General features: G+C 42.0%; 3 protein-coding genes across 3 annotated transcripts; 1 reads left to right on the top strand and 2 right to left on the bottom strand.

Annotated features, from left to right (window-relative positions):
* The first annotated feature begins 11157 nt into the window (after positions 1 to 11157).
* LOC127770434 (serine/threonine-protein kinase D6PK-like) lies at positions 11158 to 14880 on the top strand. The gene is made up of 3 exons (XM_052296156.1): positions 11158 to 11428; positions 11922 to 13613; positions 13834 to 14880. The coding sequence occupies exons 2-3, from the start codon at positions 12115 to 12117 to the stop codon at positions 14681 to 14683; spliced, it is 2349 nt and encodes a 782-aa protein (XP_052152116.1). The 5' UTR covers positions 11158 to 11428; positions 11922 to 12114; the 3' UTR covers positions 14684 to 14880.
* Positions 14881 to 15416: 536 nt separating this feature from the next.
* On the bottom strand, positions 15417 to 18579 carry LOC127770435 (neutral/alkaline invertase 3, chloroplastic-like). The gene is made up of 6 exons (XM_052296157.1): positions 17796 to 18579; positions 17166 to 17331; positions 16878 to 17089; positions 16136 to 16629; positions 16004 to 16052; positions 15417 to 15862 (listed from the first exon to the last, which is right to left on the bottom strand). The coding sequence occupies exons 1-6, from the start codon at positions 18267 to 18269 to the stop codon at positions 15533 to 15535; spliced, it is 1725 nt and encodes a 574-aa protein (XP_052152117.1). The 5' UTR covers positions 18270 to 18579; the 3' UTR covers positions 15417 to 15532.
* Positions 18580 to 18869: 290 nt separating this feature from the next.
* LOC127770436 (histone deacetylase 9) lies at positions 18870 to 24368 on the bottom strand. Its single transcript, XM_052296159.1, has 14 exons — positions 24229 to 24368; positions 23388 to 23500; positions 23177 to 23294; positions 22411 to 22485; positions 22126 to 22345; positions 21870 to 21933; positions 21056 to 21148; positions 20869 to 20977; positions 20534 to 20583; positions 20370 to 20460; positions 20065 to 20135; positions 19718 to 19816; positions 19484 to 19550; positions 18870 to 19284 (listed from the first exon to the last, which is right to left on the bottom strand). Exons 1-14 carry the CDS (start codon positions 24263 to 24265, stop codon positions 19199 to 19201), a joined length of 1293 nt encoding a protein of 430 aa, XP_052152119.1. The 5' UTR covers positions 24266 to 24368; the 3' UTR covers positions 18870 to 19198.
* Between the last annotated feature and the right edge of the window lie 35 nt (positions 24369 to 24403).

Genomic DNA, 24403 nt, shown 5'->3' with positions numbered 1-24403 from the left:
AGCAAGAGTTTCTCATGAGTAAAAACTAACATTAAGAGAAAAGATCCATGCTGAAAATGTGATTTCTCTAATAGCACACAACAATATTTCTTAATAGCAATTGGGATGTAGTACAAGATCATTAACCGTACACTAACAATACAACACATACAACAACAACAACCCTAGTAGAAGAAATAACCCTAGTACAAGAGCTAAATTCTGAAAATAGCAGGTACATTAACAATTCAACAAATCTAATAAGTACATTAACCACACACTACTTGCTGGCTGCTGCTCTTTTATTCCTGAGCAAGTTCTTTGGACAATTGGTTCAACATAGCTTCATGCCTTCTCAGTTTAGTAGGACTAAATTTGGAAGTATCTCTTTCTTCCAGTTTTATGTATGTCTGCCACTTTTCCATCCTTATTTGTTCTCGTTTTGCTTCTGCTGATTTTGTTGCTGCTTCTGCTGATTTCAACAATGCTTCAGATTTAATTTTGACAGCTTCATTATACAGAACCATGTTTTGAGATGGTTGGTTCCCTAAAGGAGATGATGCAGCTTTCCCTTTCCCTTTTAGTCTTTCTTTTGCTTTCTTTCGCCCCTCGGGACGCCTCTCTTTAGTTGATGATTCTTCTTCAGTGTCTTGGTTTGATGACGATGTGTAAGCTCCTGACTCAGAAATCTTAGTCCTCTTGTTCTTGCTTTCCTCCTTCTTGACAATTCTCCGCCATTTTGGTTGATCCTTTAGTTCTCTCCACATGTATTCTAAGGTGAAAGGTTTCTGCTGTGATTGATTCTTATACCATGTATGGGCTTTCTCCATAATCATGTCTTCAGAGTACCCACTAGTACATGTATTTCTGACTTGAGCATAAGCCCCACAGAACTTTGCAATATCCCTCTTGACATTATCCCAGTGTGTCTTCATTTGCTTGACTGTCCTTGTATGTGCATTTCTAGGCCTATTGCTGTTGAACTCATCAGCTACATCCTTCCAATAATACTCTGACTTCTTGTCATTTCCATCTACAGAATCAACTGAGTTGTTCAACCAAGCGCTAACAAACCGCAAGTTTTCTTCTTCCTTCCAATTGGTGCATGGCGCTCTCCTTACTCCCTCTTCGCTGCTATCACTCAACTCTTCGATGTTAAGTGGCTGCTTCTCTTGCTGTCTTGTACTTGTAGGGCAAGGAATGGATGACTCCGACCCATGGGAAGAAGTGTTGGCAGCAACTTCAACTGAGGTGACTTGATGTGGCGCAAAGAGTACTCTGTTGCTTGTAGCTCCAAACACTTGATTTGGTGAGTTAGCTTGCATCCAATTTCCTTGATGTTGAGTAGCTTGAAAGCTTGGAGGAGAATGACCATATGGTGGGTAGTTGCCTGGGGCACCAAATGGGTAGAAATTATGTAAGAAATTTGGGTTGAAGCTTTGGGAAAACTGAGATGGGAGAAAACTGTTGGGGAATTGTTGTGGAGGAGAGTTGTGGTGCCTAGAATTTTCTGGGCTTGGAGATTCTTGATTTAGGAGGCTTTTGAAATTTCTGTTGGATGAATCCATGATGAAATGAGGAGTTGTAATATGAAGCTCTGTCTTTTTTGTTTTATAGGCAGCATGGAGCTCAAGCTATCTATCGAGCATGTTGTGTAGCCAACATAGAGCAGAGCAACGGTAACTTCAACCAACGGATACCTGTCAAAAGTACTGGATCAACTGCTTTTGTTTTTTTATTCATATCCAAACAGTGAACTCAAAAAGTAATATATTGTATTCTCTTGTGGGCAGCCCATAGCTATATGGACTACTTTAGCCATTAATGCTATAAAGGCCACATCTACAATGTATAGAGGCAGCTCATATAGGTGCATTTATTGTATAATGTTCACTTTTGATTGACATTGTGGATGCCCTGAGCCTTGTTAATTTTGATGTCATTTTCAACCTTACCAAGTTTTGGTAAAGTTGTTAAAAAATTACCTACATTTAGTTTGCTGCTAAATTTTAGTAACTATATAAAAAATACTACTAAAATTTTGGCAATAGGTTTTTTTTTATCAAAGTGAACATGCCCTATAATAATTTAATAACATACTGTACTAGTATCAACTTGCAGTTGGTAGTACCGAACAAGTACTACAAGCCATGCTTGCTTTTCTAGCTAGTCACCTGAATTCGCAAGCTTAAAATTTCAAAACACCTTAGGCAAACTGACATATGGGCCCATGGAAAGAAAACAAGAAGAATGGCGTTTTATTGGTTACTACTAACCATAAGTTTTTACTTAACTTTAATCGTCCGTCTAATTTAATTTTTTTAAAAAATTAAAAACATAAGCCACGTATAAAGTACTACCCATATTTTATTATCTCATAAAAATAAAAATATTAATTATAAAAAAGTTTCAAATAAGACGGACCATGAAAGTTGAACGCGGAAACTCACAGTTACACTTATAATGGGACGGAGGTAGTATCCATTGTTTTTAGATAACAAAACAAAATGAAAACTACTCAACTATTGAAAAAAATCATTACCGACGTAACACTAATTTAGGGTTGCCTCACAAGTCCCAACATTCAAAATGGTTATAGGTTTTTCCTGGCAAAAAAAAAAAGTCTGTAGGTCTAGAAACAACGCTAAAATACCTAGTTCTCTTACAATTTATCACTTTATTTCTTTTTGACAGAACATATGTTTTATTATTATTGGCGGACGGGTTTTCTTACTCATATTATTATTTTTGACTCATAGCATGCTCAGATACCGCCATTTACAGTTTGCCAATGAAAGCAAGAGAGCTGAAGGCAATGAAAGCAAGAGAGCTGAAGGCAGAGCGCTAAGGACATTCACAATATGCCCCAAACTAGGTAATAGGTAATAGTTTAATCCTCCTAGCAAGTAGTAAGCATTGTGGAACCAGTACCCCCGGTAGGGAAAAATTAGAACCATGCCATTATAATTTTGTAAAATTTGAGATATGTCATCCTGACCTACATGTCATTGACTCATGTGGGTCCTACATGTCATTGAGATACCGATGGCATATCTTAAATTTTATAAAATTATAATGGCACGGTTCCAAATTACCCAAATAGTTATTAGCCTATTACCAAGCAATAGCAGTACAACTTGGTAGTAAGAATTAAAAAAAACATTTATTCTTTTGGTAGGTATTTATATTCACCCCCTCTTCCTTCAAGCTATTGGCTCTACTAAATTTTATATTATTGTGGGTGTATTGTTGAGCTTTTAACATACGGATACTTACTTTTGTTAGGTTCCACATTATTTACCAGTTGGCAAATATAGATTGGTGATGCCCTAACTAGCTTTATGATTTTCTTTCTTCCAAAACCGAGACATTTAATTTGATGACTATTGTTTTCCATGATACTAAGGTGTGGTAGCTTTGTGGACAAAACTACGTAGCTTCTGAAATAACAAAAATACGTACCTTGGGTTAATTTTTTAGAACTATCTATCTATTATCTATTATATAATAAAAGTCCATGAAACTTCCTACAAACGCTTCTAAGCTGCCATGTGTCGCTCCTACAAACGCTCCCAAACCGCCAAGTGGCACTACAAAATCTAACCGTTGATTTTTCTTTAAATTGGTGGGTTCAATATTGTTAGCCATTAGATCTAATAAAAAACAAAATTCCCCTCTCCACATATACCCATCTTCCCTCCTCTGGTTGGTACGTACGTACATAACTCCTTCTCGCCTCATCTTGTTTTTCCTTTCCTAATATCCAATCTCCAATTTAAGCCACATATCTTTTTTATTCTTATTTTATTTTTAACTAAATAAATAATATAAGATCTATGCTGTTCTATGCGCCATATGCTTTATATAGCAACCAAATATAACAAGGAAGTATTTTTTAACTAAAAAAAGTTAAAACATATATTAGTTTACTTTAAATAATTCTACAAACAGATGTCACTAAATTATATCCACGATATCCAATCTATCTATTACACAGTAAAAGTCCATTAAATTTCCTATAAACGCAACTAAATACCATGTGACGCTCATATAAATGCTCCTATAACGCTACGTGACGTTCTAATAAATTAGATAAAAAAAACAACTAGCTTTGATTTTCACTAAAACAACTAGCTCTAATAAATTTATGTCTAACTGTTCTCTCATTATAACTAAAATAACAATATAAGATACATATGCTGATATTTTGCTATATAATTATATCATTTGGGCACAGTTCACCTGTGCACTTTGCAGGCTATCTAAATATTAAAGTCTTCCAATAAATATTATATCACTATGAATCATTCTACATTCTACAAACATGCATAGCTAAATTAAATCTATAGTATTGAAATAGAAATAAAAAATACATATTCAATTTGTCAATAGAAAAAGAAATAATTCAACAATGCAGGTCACACCATGCATGATATCATGTTTTGAAACATGTATAGCTAAACTCACACTACATAAACAAGAATAACTAACTGAAATATAAATAGTCTGAGCCATTGCATAAAAAATCGAGTGCATTTAACTAGAGAAAATATTATGTTTTTTTTCTAAATGTGCTCAAAAAATCCAAACAAGATAAATGATCTTCTATAAGTTTTGATTAATATTCCATCTTTATAAGTTTCCCAAACACAGTCTACGATTCATGTTCACGCGAATGCGTGGGTTACCTTCCTTGTTAATAAAAAAATAAAGTAAACACACTATTGTATAATGACCACCAGTAATCTTAATTATCATTGCTGATGCGTTTTTGTGTACTCAAGACATTCGAAAAATCGTAATCATGGCACGGGCTGAAGATAGTCAAGTTAGAGAAGTTTAACAGTATAGCAAACTATTAACTCAAAATCATTTAAAGGGTGTGTTCGGTATCCCTTTTCCCAACCCCTCTCCCTCATTTCCGCACGCACGCTTTCTAAACTGCTAAACGGTGCTTTTTTAAAAAAGTTTCTATCGAAAGTTGCTTAAAAAATCAAATTAATCCATCGTTAAAAAAAATAGGTAATACTTGATTAATCACGTGCTAAGGGCATCCACCATGTACTTCAAAAGTGGTCCATAAGCAATATAGTATTTGATTCAGCCACCTAGCAATATTGTGGAACTAGTCCATAGGAAAGAAATAACAAAAACTACCCATAAGCATATGGGCTGCCCATAGAAAATACAATATATTATTTGTCTCTATCTCTTCTCTCCTACTAATACTATTTACTATCCATATATATTGTGAAGGTTACAATAGTTAAAGTTCATATATGTGGGTCCCATCTCTATAGACTACTTTTGCCATATACATTGTTGTTGCCCTAATGGACCGCTCCGTTTTCCGTGCGTACTATTCCAAGTTCCCAACCATGAATAGTGAGTACAGCCATAGTCTATTTAATAACCAATTCATACAATAGTTATCTATAAATATATACTATACTATTAATACTTGGTCTCACATACCATGCACACATTGTGTATTGGCATCCGTATTGCAGCTGTCTACGAATATGTAGCCTATTGCTCTTCTCTCTTCTATTATATCTTCTCGACATATGTTTATAGCTAATTTATAACCTGCTATTGTACCTGCCCTTACTCGATCTCGTGATAGTAAAATATTCGTGCGAGTTAGACCCTATTTAGATGGGACTAAAACTTTTAAGTCTCTATCATATCGGATGTTTGGACACTAATTATAAATATTAAACGTAGACTATTAATAAAACCCATCCATAATCTTGGACTAATTCGCAAGACGAATCTATTAAGCCTAATTAATCCATGATTAGCCTATGTGATGCTACAGTAAACATTCTCTAATTATGGATTAATTAGGCTTAAAAAATTTATCTCGCAAATTAGCTTTTATTTATGTAATTAGTTTTGTAAGTAGTCTATATTTAATACTCTAAATTAGTGTCTAAATATAGAGACTAAAGTTAAGTCCTTAGATCCAAACACCACATTACAAAATCATAGGGCCTTCTGCTACAAACAGTACAGTATGTTACAAACTTGCAATCATTAGCACAGACGGTCGACCGTATAATTATTCCCTACACGCATGCAGTTACTCTGTGTTTAGTACCGAAATATTTTTTTAAACTTCCAACTTTTCCATCACATCCAAACTTTCCTACACACGTAAACTTTCAACTTTTTCATCACAACGTTACAATTTCAACCAAACTTATAATTTTAGCGTGAACTAAACACACAACCTTATAAACAGAAAAACAACGCATTCCGCGCGCAAATAAAATGCACAACAATGCAGATTAGACCACTAGCCAGTGGCCACAGCACTATGGATTGGGATTCGGTGACATACCCCGTGACATTTTCGGTAACATTGAGTCACTGATATGTGGGACCCATATATGCCTGGACCTATATGTCAGTGACTCAATGTCACCGAGAATGTCACGGGGGAATGTCACCGAATCCCAATCCCAGCAGTATGGAGCATTCATTAACGTGTGAAGTCGCATTACTACTAGCTGCGTCGTACAGTCGTACAAGCAGTACGTATGCTACGCGGAACGAGATTCCTGGCAATCTTTACCGCTGCCATCGTTCTGGCGGTACGCGGGGTACTCACAGTATTTGGCGTTCTCCGTCGATCGATCCATGTATAGTCCATATATACGGCGTAGTATACGGCTAGGCGCCACCCCCGCCCGGTCCGGCGCCCGGCCGCCCCACATGGACGGCCAAACTAAAACACCGCGGATTGTACTTGCAGCCGAACCTTCAGTTCAACGTGGTTTATCATGCGAGGCGAGTGATGCTGACTGCTGAGACTGAGGGGGTGTTTGGGAACTAAGGAGGGACTTATGTTTTTATGAGAGGGACTAAAGTTTAGCCCTACTTTAGTCTCTCCAACCAAACACCACCTAAGTGAGCAGCCGCATCCAGCTCGGAAGGATTTGGGTCTGATGGTGCCCAGGCAATGAGGCAACCTTCGTTTTCAAATTTTCTGGAGGGAAAGAAGGAAGATGCAGGACGAAGCAGACAGGCAGTGGTTGACTGGTTGGTCGGGACTCGGGCGTCGGCTGTACTATGCGTGACTGGAGAGCTGCCTCCTATATAAAGGGTTTAGAGCAAGTTTTTATTCGTTTTAAAATGAGTTCGTTTTTACTGTCTCGGATTTATCTTATAATACATTTATTTTTAAATAATTATTACATTAGAGTTAAGTATGAAAGTAGATGATAAATTCATTGGAACTAGAAAAGTCAAGAGACATCTATTATATTATTAAAGGAATAGAAAAATGAGCCTCCACGTTCGCTCTCATAGCCTAGAAATTCTCACATTAATCGGAGAAAAAGAAAAAAAGCAGAGTACATATAGAAATACAATTTAGAAATAGCTGAAATTCGAAATTAAAAAATAAGGAATATTAGAAGAGGAGACTAGAGTCCATATAGAAATACAATTTAGAAATAGTTGAAATTCAGAATTAAAAATAAGGAATATTAGAAGAGGAGACTAGAGTCCATATAGAAATACAATTAGGAAATAACTGAATTTCGGAATTAAAAATAAGGAATATTAGAAGTAGAGTATAGAGTCTATAAAGAAATACAATTAGGAAATAATATAAATTCGGAATTAAAAATAAGGAATATTAGAAGTAGAGTATAGAGTTCATATAGAAATATAATTAAGAAAAAAAAATAGAAATTCGGAATTAAAAAAATAAGGAATATTAGAAGTAGAGTATAGAGTCCATATAGGAATTTAAAACTAACTAAAATTCGGAATAAACATAATAAAATTAAAAGTAGAGTTTAGAGTACGTATAAAAATACAATTTACAAATAACTAAAATTTGAAATTAATAAAAACATGGGAAGAAGAGTTTATAGTTAATATAGGAATACAATTTAGAAGTAACTGAAATTTAAAATTAAAAATTAAAGAATATTGAAAGATGAGTTTAGAGTCCACATAGAAATACAATTAGAAATAATAAAAATTCAGAATTCAAAAAAAAGGAAATATTAAAAGACGAGTCTAGAGTCCATATAGGAATATATTTAATTTACAAATAACTAAAATTTGATATTAAAAATAATTAATAACTAACATGTATATAAAATACAATATGAATATTACACATTAGTAGTTTCGTAAAGTTATTGCAAAATTTAAAATTATGTTGTCATTGTAATATATTTTAATAATATAATGAGAAAACATATATATTATTATATGAGAGAAAAATATAATAATGCTAGCTGCGCAATCTGCGCAGGCTAGTTTAATTGAAAGGTATTCTATTTTTTTGTTTTATATTGGTGCGTGATGGGTGAAAAATAAATTTATTTGGGATGAATGTAGTAGTAAAACTGATAGTTACATTAATTTTTATCTCTGTCATATACTCATAAATATAAACCCCTCTACCTTAAAAAAATGCACATTTTGGGACGGAGAAAGTTTCGTGTGTATTGTATCAGGACCAATGAGACAGAGCCCACCCTGACATCTTGCTAGGGCGGAGGCGTGCTGACGTTGCCTCGCAGTTGCACCAACTCATGGACCCTTGTCGAGGATTGGAGCATTAGCAGTTGGCCACCACATTTTGCCGAACCTAACATGCCATGTGAACAAAGAATAATGGTAGCTACATGTTTCACAGCGTAAGTCACTTATAGTGGGTCCCACTAATATCACCTTTTTTTCACTTTTTATCTCCCCCTTTTTCCTATCTTCCTTTCCCAACTAGCGGATAAAGCGAGACGAGGTCAAGGCAACAACGCCGGCGAAGCGGCCCACGCGTCGAGGGCGATGACGTTAGGTGGAGCGGCAAGGTCGGTGGCGCAGGAGCAGTTGACGAGCGGCCAGATCCATCCCTCGCCTTGTCCCCAGAAGCAGTGGCAAGGTTGGTGGCACGGGAGCGAGGGACGGCGAGGTCGGCGGTGCTCCTCCTCTTTGCATTTTCCCTGGTGGAGGAAGTGAGGCGGCCGCGGCCGGTTTGGCGACGGCACCACCTCTCCTCCTCCGACTGGCAGGGTACGGCATTGCAAGAGCTTGGTGGCGTACGAAAAGGGGGCGACGGGGCGGATCTAGCGCCAACTCATCTACCTCGTCCATGACCGTGGCCGGCGTTGGCCTTGAGCTCCCCTCCTCAGCAACGAGCCCGGTGACGGTGCAGTGTGGAGCCAGGGGCGACGATTTGCTTGGCTCCCTCCTTCCCTCCCCGTTGACGGTCTCCCTCCCTAGTCATCGAGACAAGCCGAGCTTTCTTTCCTCCCTCTCTCCTTTCCCTAGCGACGAGTATGGGCTGCCTTGACGATGCTGCCAATTTTTTATGAATAACATGTGTCTTAGTTTGGTCACGCGTTCTTAGTTTGGTCATAGAAAATATTGATGTGGCTGAGAATCTCCTACTTATAAGCTTGAGTCAGGATGGGAATGGTTAGGGTCGATCCATTTATCCACTAAACCTATTCGTAAATTTGTCATAACGGATTTGTAGGGTCGCTCCAAAAATATAAATGGAACAAACGGATCAATTTGTCCTAACGGATTTGTAGGGTTGCTCCAAAAATATAAATGGATCAAACGGATCAAACCATTAGAACATAAGGTTCAAGGGGTTCGATCCAAAATAACTTCACATGTATAAATGTTTCAAAAATTTGTACAAAGTTGCTTCGCTATATAATAATTCATTCCTACAAAATTCAACTAAATTTAACAAGTTTTTAAAGTGTGAATGCGAGTTTAAAAATTTTGGGTCCGAGTTTTACATGTAACTAGAATTTTTGGGTCTTAGCAACGCATTGTGGGCCCCACATGTATGAAGGGCTCAAAATTTACACAAAGTTGCTTCTCTGTGCAATAAATTAATCCACCAAAATTCAACTGAATTCGATAAGTTTTTATAGTGTGAACGCGAGTTTAAAAATTTTAGGTCTGAGTTTTACCCACATGTAATATAACCGATCCATTTGGATATCCATGTATAACCTATTGATATAATGGACTCATGGTGGATCGACCCTATTAAACCATGGATCAACGAACTCACTTAAAACGGTTTAGGTTCAATCCATATCCTAACCATTCCCATCCTGACCGCTTGAGGCTGAATGGCACATAAACGTACCGTGAAAGTTCTTAGCTGAGGAGAGAAGCGAATAGGCCGGCGATGGGCGTGGACGCATGGTGCACGAGCAACGACCGGACGAGTGAATGCAGCTGAGGCGGGAGGAGGCGGTGTGGGGGAGGGAGGCGCACAGCATGCGCGCGCACGAGGCGCCTGTGACCGTGCGGCTGTGGTGGTGGTGGTGGTACCTGTACGTGGTGGTGGGGTGGTGCGGTGGCCCGTGGCCCGCCTCGCCAGCTGCGGCCGGCCGCGCGCGTCACGCACCGCACGGCTCGACGATATCACGAGCCCACCTCAGTAGCTGACCGTCTCACGTTCACCCATCCGCCTACCACGGTACCACCACCGGTCACCGCCGCGCCTTCCGTCCGCCTGCGCGGCCGCAGTGATGAGCTCCTCTCTCTGATCGAACTTTCGGTTGGCCAAAACCACTCATCACGTTACGCGCAGCGCCCCGGTGATTACTCCAGCCATGTTGCCGCGGCAGGATAATGCGCCGCTGACGCTGCGGGCCACGCGCGCGCTGAGGTTAGGGCAAAATCGAAATCGAAATCGAAATCGTAGTACGGGGAACCGTGAATTCTTTGATGCCCTTTCTGTCCGGTGTCCGCAGGCGGAGCATAGCCAGACACAGCAGCCTCTACCACTCTACTCCTACTATCTCCTCGTAGATGAATTGTTTATCTACGGGCCGTGCCGTTCCGTTCCGTTCGTTTCTTTTTGCCCTTTTCTTCATCAGGGTTGTGGGTGACAAAACAAGATAAAAAGAAAAAAAAAAGAGAGAGAGAAAAGCTCGGTAGTCTGGAGAGAGAGAAAGAGACATGAAAAGGGCGAGGAGAGAGACGTGAAATGGGAGAGGAGGGGCACAGCAGTAGCAGCACGCGATACGTGGCTACAGATATTAATAAATGTGACCCAATAAATAAAGAAGCGTAAAATCCTTGGGAGGGGTGGTGGTGCCCCCGGTGGGGCCTTTATCGGTTTGCGGTGGTCACCGTGGTAGAGAGAGAATGGTAGAGCAAGGATAGGTTTGTGTGTGTGACAGAAGTTTGTAGGGCATAGGTGTAGGCGTGAGTGAGTGAGGGGAGAGGCAGAGGCAGCCGCTCTCATTTCGTCTTCCTCTTTGCTCCTCGTGATGTGCGCGCATTGCTGCTGCTGAAGCTGAGCTCTCTCCGTTTCAACTCTTCTCCAAAGGAAAACCCAACATTTCTTCCCTTCTCTCTCTCCAGCTCCGCCTCCTTGTCCTACTCGTCGGCGGCGCTCCAGCTAAACCCTAGTCCCGTCGCCGCCGCCACCGCGGTTCTCCTGCCGGTAAGTTTCTCCAGTGCAAAACCCCGCATCTAATAGGCGCAAATCTTTGTTCTTTTTCTTCATTTTCCCCTTCTTTTTTGTATGCTGGTGTTTTTGGCTGGCCCTAAGTTTTGGGGTGGTTTTGGCTGAGCTGCTTGTGTCCTCTTCTTGCTTTTGCCTCCAGGGGTTAACGGATCTCGCATCATTTTGCTGGGGATAGAGCAAAACCCCACCTCACCTACCGCATCTGTGTTCCTTTTGCTTTCTTTCTTTTGTGTTTTTCAAATTTCTACTCTTGGGTGGGGAAAAGGAGAGCTGTGGGGGGAGATTTTGAGGAGGGCACCGAGATTGGCTCTGGTTCAAGCTGCAGATTCACTTGATTTGGTTGCTGCTTTTTCTCCATTCGCGTTAGTGTTAATCTTACTCCTTGTTGTATATTGCTAAGTTTTTTTTCCCTGAGCAAAGATGGGTTTTTTGCTCTATCTGATCCAGTTTGTGCTTGATTTTCTTGCAGGGCCCCGTGATGCCGCTTCTTGATCCAGGAAAGCTGCCTCTTTGGTCACCAAACTGCAGGCAACCACTGGTCCTAACCTGAGCTGCATCAGCGGTTGGATGGCCTCCCCAGATGCGGTTGTTAGTTGTGAGGCCGCATGAGTTAATGCTCTACTAGGCGCAGCTCCGGAGGCAGCAGAGGGCTTTTGAGAAAGATGGGTTCTTCAGGTTGCTCAGAGATAGTCGAATTGGTGGATGAGTCGAAGGATGCCCGTCCTGGTGGTGTCACCCACCTGAGGGTGAGAGTGAAGCCGGTGGGTCAGGAGCATGGAGCGCGGTCGTGCTCCGTCGAGGATGATCTCGACAGGCTCATTAGATCGATTAATGTGCGCACATCCGCACGGGCTTCTGGGCAGACGAGCACGGATAGGAGGCTTATCGCGCTCGGGAAGTCGCCGATATCGAGCTCGGAGATTGTTGAGTCTGTGAGCCTGAAACAGGCCCTGAGGAAGATGTGCATCTCGCAGGCGTCGGAGATGGCCGCCATGAAGAGGATGCCGAAGCCGACGGCGGTGTCAAATACCCCAGAAGCTGGGGCAATTAAGAAGCTTTATACATCTGTTGTGGTTCAAACCAACGAGGAGCGGGATGAAAAGAGTAAGTTTGGAAAAGTGTCCGTTTTGCCTGAGAAGGATGTAATAAGTTCATCGGTGAAGTCAACGGAAGCCAAGAACAAGGTACGGAACAAAAGCCCAGCTAAGAAAAATGTGCGTTCAGCATCTCCAACCACAACAAAGGTCCAGAAAACCAGAATCCAAGATGTGATCAGTAATAAGTCATCTGAGGCAAGTGAAGATTTGCCTGCAGGTCCTGTGGTGGCTAAACAGAGAAAGGGCAAAATGAAAACATCTAGCCCCCGTGCAGTTCCTGTGGGCGGTTCACGCCTGGTGTTCCGGAGTAAAACCTCCACCAAGAAGAAGGTCAAACCAGAACCAGCTGCTGCAGTGGTATCTCACAAGACTTGTGAGGCAAAAAGTTCCAATTCTCAAGCTAATAAGAAGCACGAGGCCCTACAGGATGAACCCAGAACTCCAACACCAATCAACAAGAAGGCTGCGGCTAGCTCTATCAGCACTGATGGAGCTAATTGTGGTACCAAAGGATGTGGTGTTGGTGAGATCCATGGTTCAAAGCCCAGTGAGTTGTCAAGATCGAAGGAAAAGGGTGAATGCTCCCAAAGCTCAAAGAGCAGCATGGGTGATTATAGCACCAGCACAAGCATAAGCGATGATAGTTATGGTAGTTTCAGTGGCAATGGCTGCAGGCCTCACATGTCAAAAGATGTGAGATGGGGGGCCATTAGGCGCATGGCAATCCAACAAGGGAGCCTGGGACTGAAGAACTTCAAGCTTCTCAAACAACTTGGTTGTGGAGATATTGGGACTGTTTATCTAGCTGAATTGGTGGGTTCTGAATGCATGTTCGCATTGAAAGTTATGGATATCGAGTACCTGATAAGTAGAAAGAAGATGCTTCGAGCACAAACTGAGAGGGAGATCCTGCAAATGCTCGACCACCCATTTCTTCCAACTCTGTATTCTTTTTTCACGACCGATAATCTGTCTTGCCTAGTCATGGAGTATTGCCCTGGCGGTGACCTGCATGTTCTACGACAGAAACAGCCTACCAGGACCTTTTCAGAAGCTGCTGCTAGGTATGGAACTTAAGTTCTATTAATCGTGTTTTCATTTGATGTCCTAACATACATGAGATTGCCATGTGGCTGCTTCACACTAACCGAGCTATAGTCGCATTTAACAGACACTGATACAGTCTTGCTTGCTGCCATCTGATTGATGTTTTTAACTGATCAATTGGTGTATGTTCTTTGAGCGATGTAACTCACAGGGAGAATTACCTTTTTTATTTTGCAGGTTTTATGTTGCTGAAGTTCTCCTAGCATTGGAATATCTACATATGTTGGGGGTCATATATCGCGATCTGAAACCAGAAAACATACTTGTTCGTGAAGATGGGCACATTATGCTCTCTGATTTCGATCTGTCCCTGAGGTGCTCAGTAAATCCAATGCTTGTAAGGGCCTCATCAGTAGGAAGAGATGAACCTAGTAGACCTTCTGGCCCTTGTGCGGAAAGCTGCATTGATCCACTCTGTATCCAACCGTCATGGGCCAATTCTTCTTGCTTCACGCCTCGGCTAGTTTCCTCTACCCCTTCCAGGCCACGGCGGCCGAGGGGTGAGCCTCAGAAGAAACCATCACTGCCACAGCTTGTTGTTGAGCCAACTGATGCAAGGTCAAATTCGTTCGTCGGTACCCATGAATATCTTGCACCAGAGATTATCAGAGGAGATGGCCATGGTAGCTCGGTCGACTGGTGGACTCTTGGCATCTTTCTCTATGAATTACTCTATGGCAGGACACCGTTCAGGGGACCCGGCAATGAGGAGACACTGACAAATGTGGTCTCGCAGGGGCTGAAGTTCCCTGATAACCCTGCTGTCAGCTTCCATGCCCGGGATTTGATCAGAGGGTTGCTTGTGAAGGATCCGGAGTACCGGCTAGGCTCAACGAAAGGAGCTGCTGAGATCAAGCGGCATCCCTTCTTCGAAGGCCTGAACTGGGCATTGATCCGATGGACTGCACCGCCTGAGACTCCGAAAAGCTTCGACACGGCAAGCCTCACGACGGCACGGAAGAAGAAGGAAGGCAAGTGCCTGGAGTTCAGGCTGAATGGAGACGACATTGAGTTTGAGCTCTTCTAGTGGTGGTAATAATACTACTTTGTATTCGGAAGAACATCCATAGCATGTAGCTAGAGGTAGTTTCACTTCCCTGCAGCTTTCTGTTGGAAATGAGTAATATCTTGTGTCACCTGCCAATGTTGGGGAAGTGAAGTATGTTCGGCTGTTAAACCTGCTACTACTTTATTCCTTGTTAATACCATCAAAATACCAGATTAGCACGGCTTCGGCAGTCATCTTGTACGAGTGCAATGATAGAAGTAGAACATGTTGTATTGCATTTGCATATTGCCTCAGTGGCATCTGGAATTGGCTGTCACTTGTTAAGTCTGGGAAGTACTACCAGCCCGAGTGAAGGCGGGTAATAACTTGCGTAACTTTATTCCTTGCCAATACCATAAAGTTGGGCAGTACGGATTCAACAGCTGTGTGTGTGCATTTTCTGTTTATTGCTACTGAGTACTGACTACTGACTACTGACTAGTAGTGACCGCACAATATAGGCCTCCGTTGCCGACGGAATGTACACCATTGTGTGCTTTCGTTGATGACCGTAAGGCACTCTGTTCTGTTGCTTATAGCTGTGTTGCGTTGTGAATATTATGATGAATTCATTACTGCAGTAAATCACCATGTTGATGTGATCATCAAGAAGCCTCCAGAAATAGGTTGAGTACTCCAGTTAGTACTACTTACCACACGACCCAGAGCTAGCTAGATCAGTGAGACAGTGACTAAACTGGGGCCATGAAATGACAAAAATGTGAGATTAGGTTTCCATCTTCAAAAATGTACTTATGTACAACAAGAACTCATCATTCCTATAACATATTCTACACATATGACGATAGGCCGAAACTATTTCTGGACTTACACAATATAAGTCTTCTTGAGTCCTTTCCTGCCACGCCGCCTCTTCAGATTGGATGCATCAGTCATGCGATTCATAGCGTTGAGAATTTCCTCATCCTCGTTGTTCCACAGTATTCTCGATTTATCAGGGTTTTCTAACAGCTGCTTGGCCACGAGAAAACCGGCAATGGTCCATGTCTGAAAAAGCCGAGACTGCTTCCCGATGAATCGTGCACGTTTGGTATCGTAGTATTCAGGCCATTTATCATTGGCAATACGTCGCTCAGCAACCTCCACAGCTTTTGCTGCAATCTCTGACCGGTCCACCTTGATACATGCTACTGTGAGCTGCAAATGAGGGGTTGATTGGAAACTTTAAACAGGAGGAAAAAACTGGTTCCAATATTCAAACAAAACATGGACAAGGTTTCATTTTTCATGGCACTAAACTGGACAAATGAACACTTATCAGCAATGAAACACAAGTACCTGCCACAATAGTGTTGGCCAGGAACCTCCATTATGGTAAGACCATGCCCTGCATTGAAAGAGAAAAAAACAAATAAGATGAAATCCAAACAGTCTAAATTACACGGGTTACATGATAATCATAGGGCTCACGTATTTTTAGGGTCGCTCCCTGTAATGAATTTCCACTCCTGATCCTCGAGAGCAGGATAGCATATCTTCATTGGCATATCCGCCACTAAATCAGACCATTTGGCTTCAACCAGATCCAAAATAGCATCAGACTGGTGGGATGTTGCCAAACTACTTACTATTGACCACAAGTTCCCAAGAGAAAAGAACCGAAAATCCATATGAGCTGGCTGCAGGTTTCCAATGAAGTAACCCCCTTTAGGAGGGATCCATTCAACCAGCCAGGGAGGAATCTGATCTGGATATATGTTAAACTTGTTGACAGCGTCATAAGAATACTCCTCTGTTTTGTATCGATATATCTCATTTAGCTTTCTCTTGTCAAGCCAATAATACTCTCTGATATGAAAAGAGAGTGCAATAAGCCTGCTATTTAGGGCACGAATCAAGTCAGCTGATCCATCTTCTGGGGTAAGCATCTCACGTGCACACAAGAGAGCTGAATAGAAAAGTGCCTACAAAAGAAAGGAAATATGAACATCATGTATAAATTAGTAGCAAACGTATAATGCCCCATTTCCCGAATGACATTTGCACACTGTAGTCCTATATGTGCTGCTATAGAGCAGAACTGTAATTGTTGCAAGTCCAGCATGTAATAAATACCATAATTCAAAATGCATTTACTGCCTAACTCCGATCATATAAGTTTGCTTTGCTATATGAACTTATGATATTTCACTCTGTTAAATTTTCATGCTACCTGAATTTCCAATGGGTGTCCATGGATTCCCATTCGACGATCTATCATGCATGAGCCATCAGTAACAAGCAAGGTGGGAAACATGTCGAAGCCATCAGCTAAGCAGAGCTTCAAGATCATCTTTATTCCAGTCTGGACATCAATTCTCTCCTGAACCGACAGATCGCCTGAACATTTTCCGTATGCTCTCAGCAATATGATCCACCATAAACCTGAAAACCATTGTTAAAGTGCCACATCTTTATGCTGTGCGCAAATAAGGAGATAAGGAACGTCATCTATACCCACCAGAATCAACTGGTGCCACACGTCCTATTGCAGCCTCCCCGAAATCAGGATCCAGGACTTCCTCAGTTACATCATCGTCCCCGTCAAGTGGAACAACACGCACCTTGAAACTTGCTGGCATCAACCCTTGACCTGGACTGTGGCAGTCCATCGTTTTCTCCCAGCTCTGCAGATGTTAACAATCAGATTTAAGAGAAGATCTCCAGATTTAAATATTGGAAACACATGACTTATTTAAGCAAGAAGGTGCTTAGAAACACAATTCTTGACACTACTGTTAAGTGGGTGGTGACTTCAGCAAATGAAAGCATGTCTATAGCAATCTATGCAACTCGATGTATAAAATTGTTGCGATTCTTTTGGTAGGCGGTTCCTCATTGGCTAGTCCTTCTGCAGTCACTATGCTGGCCATAATTGCAAGTATAATTACATTTGCTTCTTTACTTCTCACTTGTCAATTTCAAATCATCCCTCATCACTACTACTAGTACTACTAGTATGCAGTACAATTATTAGGAGCATCACCATCAATTGCATAACCATTAGTGATTAGTCCTTCTCTTTCGACAGTTTGGGACCCAACCAAAAATCTAAGAGCGAGTGTTGAGACACGAAAGGGCGGGTGATCACCTGGAGCTGGAGGGTGTGCAGGATGAAGTTGCGGACGATCTCGTAGTCCCCCTTGAGCAGGAAGGCGATGCCCGAGGGCACGAAGTCCCGGATGAACACCTGGTCGTAGTTGAGCGGGCTGGCGTCGTTGGGGTCGCACGCGGCGATCGTGCCCACGGGGCTGCCGCAGTAGCGCACCACCGACTCCCGGAGCAGCCCCCACGCCTCGTCCTCCACGTCATGAGGCCCGCGCCTCTGCCTCCTCTGCGGCGCCTTCGCCGGCGCCTCCGCGGGAGCGGGAGCTGGAGCCGGAGCGGCGCCGTTGACGCTCCTCCCGCCCGCCGCCTCGCCGCCTGGCCTCTTCACGGCGTGGTCGTGGCGCGGCCCCGGCAGCGAGCTGGGACACGGGGGCCTCCCCTTCCTCCTCCCCCACCGCCTCGACGCGGGGCACCACGCGAGGCGCAGTGGCGGCGCGACCACCCGCGCGATCTCCATGGGGAGCGGCTGGCTGGCTGGCTGGCTAGAGCTTGGCTTCTCGGGGAGGTGATCAGGTGAGGTGTCCGGTGTTCTAGGCTGACACGGCGGCCGTCAACCTCGCGTCGTGGTTTGTTCGTTCGCTTGCTCCGGTGTTGGGATGGCAGTGGCGCGCGCGCGGGCGCGGGCGGACGACGACGAGGGAGGGGGTGGGGGATGGGAGGGGAGGGGAGAGAGCGAGGGGATCGGAGGTGGAGCCGAGAAAAGCTACACATGTCCACGCCGCGTGCGCGATGCTTCCCCCTGCCTCCACGCCACGCCACGCCACGCCACGCAACGCAACGCAACGACGCCCGCTTTGGTTGGCAGCGACTCCGACTCCCCGTGACCGTCGAACGCTCGAAGCGCACGTAGCGTGAGTGAACGTGACAGGTGGGCCAGCCGTTACTGCCCGGAAACGCCTCTGCGTTCAGCTCAGGTTGGCCCAAAACCTACCGATCAGGCCCAATTTGATAGCGAGAACGATCTGGCTCAAGTTGACAGAGCAGGGCGAAACACTCTTGGGAAAACGTGTGCACCAGCTGACTCCCTCTATCTTAAAGAAAAAGCTAACACAAAGTATATCCAAATTATAGAAGTTTATTTCTTTTTAAGGACGTTGAGAGTAGGTCCAACCTGATAACCACATACCCCGGGTTTAAACAAAAAAAGATAGGAAAAATGTGTGCAGCCAAAAACTATGAATCATTACCACCGACTAAGAATTTGCAATCTCTGCATGCAAGTAGCATATGTAACTGATTAAAAAGTAGGAACGTACACGCACTATATGCAGGCAGAGGTGTTAGATCCTAACAAGTCAATTGACAGTATTTCCCACCTAACGCTGTTAAACCGCGCAACAGCAACCAGACTTTCTCTATCCAGTTTCATCATACAAAGAACCTTTTTCAACGGGCCCCGTCCTCATGATCATTGTCGTTGTCACCTTCATAGTACTCGTCATCGCGATGAATCTGCTTGTCTTGGGTATGCTCTGCGCAACATTTTACACAGTTAATGTATAAGGACGATATAAAGTTCAAAGGTCTGAAAACAACACGAAGAAAGGACTAGCATAATGTGGAACACACAACATATACTAAAAAAAACAACTGTCTGCCGTTCGTTTTCTTGGAACAGCAGACACCCAGACATATTAGCATCCTAATGCATCCCAGGAGTATTTCACTTACGATCTACACGTTCATCAGGATCCAGCTCATCTTCATCAATATCTGGGATATAAAAATCTGGTGGAACCTGCAAAAATGTTAATATTGTTCTTGTTCAGAAATATGTCGAACGAAGAAAAAGATAGGCAACAAAAGGAAAGGAATATTATAGTGTCCTGCTTGTATCCCTTTTTTTTTTTTACATAGCAAATTCCAGTTGGGAGGTTTCCTCGTGTAAGTGAATCAAAAACTAACCTCTTGCATCTGAACACCAGGCGCATGTTGTATGGCCCGCAAACTCTCCATGACTTGCACTTTGATTGAACTTAGATATGACTTGCTATTCAAGTTGTCCTGCTCCGGTTAAAACACAACATGTGATATGGCATTTGCACATTCTCAAGAAAGGAACGCAAGTTCTAAACTTCTAGCAAACACAAACCAATTGAATAACCGAAATACCAAATGGACTACAGAGCTCAAATGCTTAGACCATACTCAGTAATAAAAGGACAGTTACTTGATGCACCTAATAGCAATCAAATATCAATGCACCAAACAACCGTAGGACAAACAAAGGCCAATGAGAAAAGGTTCCATACCATGTTCACATTCGATACTTTCAATGTATAATCTGGAGCAAAGTATTTGATGTATTCATTGTCTGGAATTTCTGCAAAGGAAAGTCATGCAAAACTCATATCACAGACTGCTGTTTTAGAAATTATTAAGGAACTCTACTAGTCAGTCCCGTTCTTGATAGATCTGTTTGCAACTTGATATGCCAGCAAATGTGAGGAAAAGAATACATGAACTGTTGCATGCATTTGAGGGATTACTAGTAGTGTCCTCTAAAACAACAGGCCAAAAGGACCGAGAAGTACAGAATTGCAAAAGAAAAGAATACCATTTGGGAGCTCCGTATCTAGAAGAACACCAGTTTCAACAGCCCAACAGCGTGCTACATTCTCTTTTGTGTATCCACCACCCCCAGTCACCTGCATGATGGGAAATACATTGATATCCAAGGAGGAATAAGAGAAATCACACGCAGTAACGGTTTCTCCTTACCAGTAGAGGGATATTGAATTTCTTGACAAACTTCACACATTCAGCATGGCCTGTTTGCAAGTACACATGCAAGTATTAAAAGATCATTCACTAAGTATAGCTCAAAGAAACAAAATTTAAATTTCAAAATAAGTCAGAACTATTAGTGCAATAACAATCTCAAAACTATGGTAAGAAATAATTGAGACTTGAGAGAAGGTTTCACATTATCTCGAAGATACCGCCTGAACCCTAATAGCTCATCCAAGAATATGCAGCACAGTTCACTAACTTTACATCTAGAGCACAGTTCTGCTGAATCAACAAGTACACATCAGATTTAAGAAGTACAGAACCTTCAATGGACAGATTGAAGCACCCCAGACGGTCCCGTGCCAAGGAATCAGCCCCGCATTGAAGAACAATAGCACCTGGCAGATATGTCTCAACAACTTTGGCAATAACCTACATAATAGACATGCATAACTTGATAAGACTAAACAATGACATGAAAGATGAGAAAGTAATGTAAAGTGGGCTTACTGTTTTAAAAAGGCGAGTAAAGCCGGAGTCATCTATCCCATCTTTAAGTGGAATGTTAATGGCATAATATTTTCCTTCTCTTTCTCCTACATCCTTCAAATGAGAGTCAGGTAAATCAATATGAAGCAGCACAATCATTTAAAACGAAGCTATATAAAGTATCATCGTTACTGAGAAGAACATGGCATGTTTTATGTTCATTTTCAACCTTGCCCTTTTTGTAGCACACTTGCTCTACCTTCCAGTTATTTGGGATATTTTTATTTAATAAAGTTGCCTAGTAGTACAGTGGATACATAACAAATTAACACACTACAAGATTCAAATGACGGGCGTATATGTGCACATGTTTTTTTTTGTCAGCCCAGATGACAATTAAGCATGCGTATACGAATTATGATGCTTTCTAGTATGACGTTTTTCAAATACATAACCACCTGAATTCCCAATTACAATGGTTGATATTTAAATAGAATAACATGCCAAGAATCTCCAGTAAAAAAAACCAAAGTTCAACTCTATGATGTTACATATTTACAGCCTCTTGGCGGGTAGAACTAAAAAGAAACAAGATTAACTGCTCATAAACAATTACCTACAGGTGCTATCAATTTTGTGCATTACAAAATCAACTGGGGACCATCTTTGGTTAATCTGTCTCTTCTTTTTTCACACAAATGAGAGTACGCATGTCACACACACTTCATGCGAAAAGGGTAAGGATAAAACAGAATGCAGAGAAGGGCCAATCACCAACCACATCATACCAAAAAGTACATAAAAAATATTCAGGAGCTTGTTAGTGGAACATTACCTTAATATCACCTGTGCCAGGGAAGAAAAAATCACCATACTTGTGGAAACTTACAGTCATTACCCTGCAAAATCAAAATAAGTATACAATATTACTATACCCTGCAAAATCAAAAGCCCGAGACTGGAATTAGTATAAATATTATGGTACCACCAAAATTCACAAAATGCACAGAGATGGAAATTGGATTGGAAAAATATTGGCAGCAATAAATGATTAACTACATATCCATGACTTTATTGGAAACAGCATGAACCTGTCAGTGAAATAAAAGGCTTCTTCAACTCCATCCCCGTGATGAACATCGATATCAATATAGAGAACCCTGGCATGGTACTTGAGAAGCTCCAGAATTCCCAAAACCAGATCATTAATGTAGCAGAACCCTGATGCCTCGCACTTCTTTGCATGATGCAATCCACCAGCCCAATTGATAGCAATATCACATGTTTTATGATTCAATCTGCGAGCCGCATCTAAAATAGCAAAGAAGAACTTAAGAGTTCACTTTAGAAAGAAGCATTCAGAATTTTCATATTACCTAGAGTTCCTCCAGCATATATTTGGCAAAACTCAAACAGATTATCAAAGACTGGGCAGTCTTCTCCAAGATTGTCTGGGAACAAATATGAAGGAACCAGATAAATGAAGTTAGAAAGCTCCAAAAGGCATGAGGATTATGTTGGAAACCAACTTCAATTGGGGAAAAGCTCTAAGAGTGGGTAAGTTGGATCTTTTGTCCAGATTACTCTGCTACTTAGGTTAGGTGTTCAGTTATTTTGCCCTGAAACTGTAAAATAAGCACATGTGTCCTAGAAGAGTGCAACTAATACTATATAAATACTGTAAAGATATCCAAAACTATTTAGTGCACCAAATCATGTAAACCTTGACCACAAGGGATGCGCTTCAATGGGCAAGGATATACATCCTATGAAGAATGACTCGCTAAGCTGTACTAAACACCAACGCTATCTAGGCAGCGTTAGATGGGAAGTTGCTTGAGCTTGAAAGGGGACCAAACATGCCCTCATTTTCCTTGAATTGTCAAATAGGCATATCGTGAATATACACCTGACAGCATTCATGTAAGTGAAGCTAATTAGCCTTAAGTTGTGTATGAGATTCCTTATAGTTTAACTGTACATGAAGATCTAAGCTACTTATTAGATCCAGGTAAGGAACTTAATAAATAAATTTATAATAATTTAAACATGAGTAGCAAGATATGTGACAACCATTTTATTGTAAAATTAACAAATCCCAGAGTACTAGTTCATAGAGGAGAAAAGTTTCATAATTCATACATCTACGTAATTCATTTTCATACAGGTGTTGGGTGTCAGGAGTTATCCGATGCAAGAATTCCACATAATCAGCAGAATGGAACTGTGCGAGCTCTGTTGGATATGCTTTGTGGGGCCTCTGCATAAATCGTTGTGTGAAAAGTAAGAGGTGAAAGGAACTTTAGGCAGTTAACAAGTGCAAACGAAGGGAATAAATAAAGTTCATACTGACATATATCTCCATCTTCTTGTGAAGATCATATGAAAGCACAAGATGATGTGTCATACAAAGTCGATGTGGTTTCATCGGGTGATTTGGCCCAAAGTAGACATTGCCCACATCGCCTGAATTGTTCATTGACACAGTAAAAAGGTAAACGATCAAAACAAAATGAGTAATAAAAATTACACATTTTGAACAATGAAAACTTCCTTTCACATCTGCAAAATGAGTGGCTCTCTATAAACAGAGATGTAAAGGACCATGGGTGAATGAGGGCACAAGTCATGAAACCACCTAGTACAAAATATGTGAGAGAACTTATCATGGAAATTTATGTGTGATCTAAGAAATAACCACATATGGCTGGCGTTGGTGACCTTTTAGAAAATGGCTGGCGCTAAAGAATATAGGAACTTGTTAACCAAATCTAGCCTGACTGCGCCCTATTAAACAGATAAAGGGATCAACGATTCTAATTCAAATCTTGATTCAAGGGTTGCTTCCCCACCTTATGTTACTGACTGATAATGAATCATGCGTCATGCACCTAGGGCTAGGGCAACTGAAATACCACAAATCCTAGTTGAACAAGTCCTGGGAAGTTCATAGTTCTGGAATTTCTCATACGCCGTCCAACCGTTACATCCACTCCAACCTCCACAATCATATAACACCACTAGAAATCAGCTTAGGTACTAATTGCATGCCCCTTCTTCGACGAAATTAAGCCACACAACATCGAGACGGCGTAGGATTTCGCTCTATCATCTAGAGCTAGAGCTAGGGTTGCTCCGGTGATTAGGGAGAATGGAGAGGAGATGAGGGGGGCTTAGCGAATGCGCGGTCGTACCATCGTAGAAGTAGGCTATCCTGTCTTTCTCCAACATCGCTTCGCTCTCGAGCGGCCGCTCGCCCCCCAACCGCTACAAGCGGCGGCGGCGGCGGCGCGGAAGGGTGAGAGGGGAGCCGGGGAAGCGGAGTCGCGTCGAGAAATAGATTCCGATTAGACCGAGCGCGGCGGCGGC

The sequence above is a fragment of the Oryza glaberrima genome, chromosome 4, assembly GCF_000147395.1.
Source record: "Oryza glaberrima chromosome 4, OglaRS2, whole genome shotgun sequence".
Classification (NCBI taxonomy): Eukaryota; Viridiplantae; Streptophyta; class Magnoliopsida; order Poales; family Poaceae; genus Oryza; species Oryza glaberrima.
The sequence above is the reverse complement of the archived record's forward strand: the minus strand, read 5'-3'. Positions and strand labels throughout refer to the sequence as shown.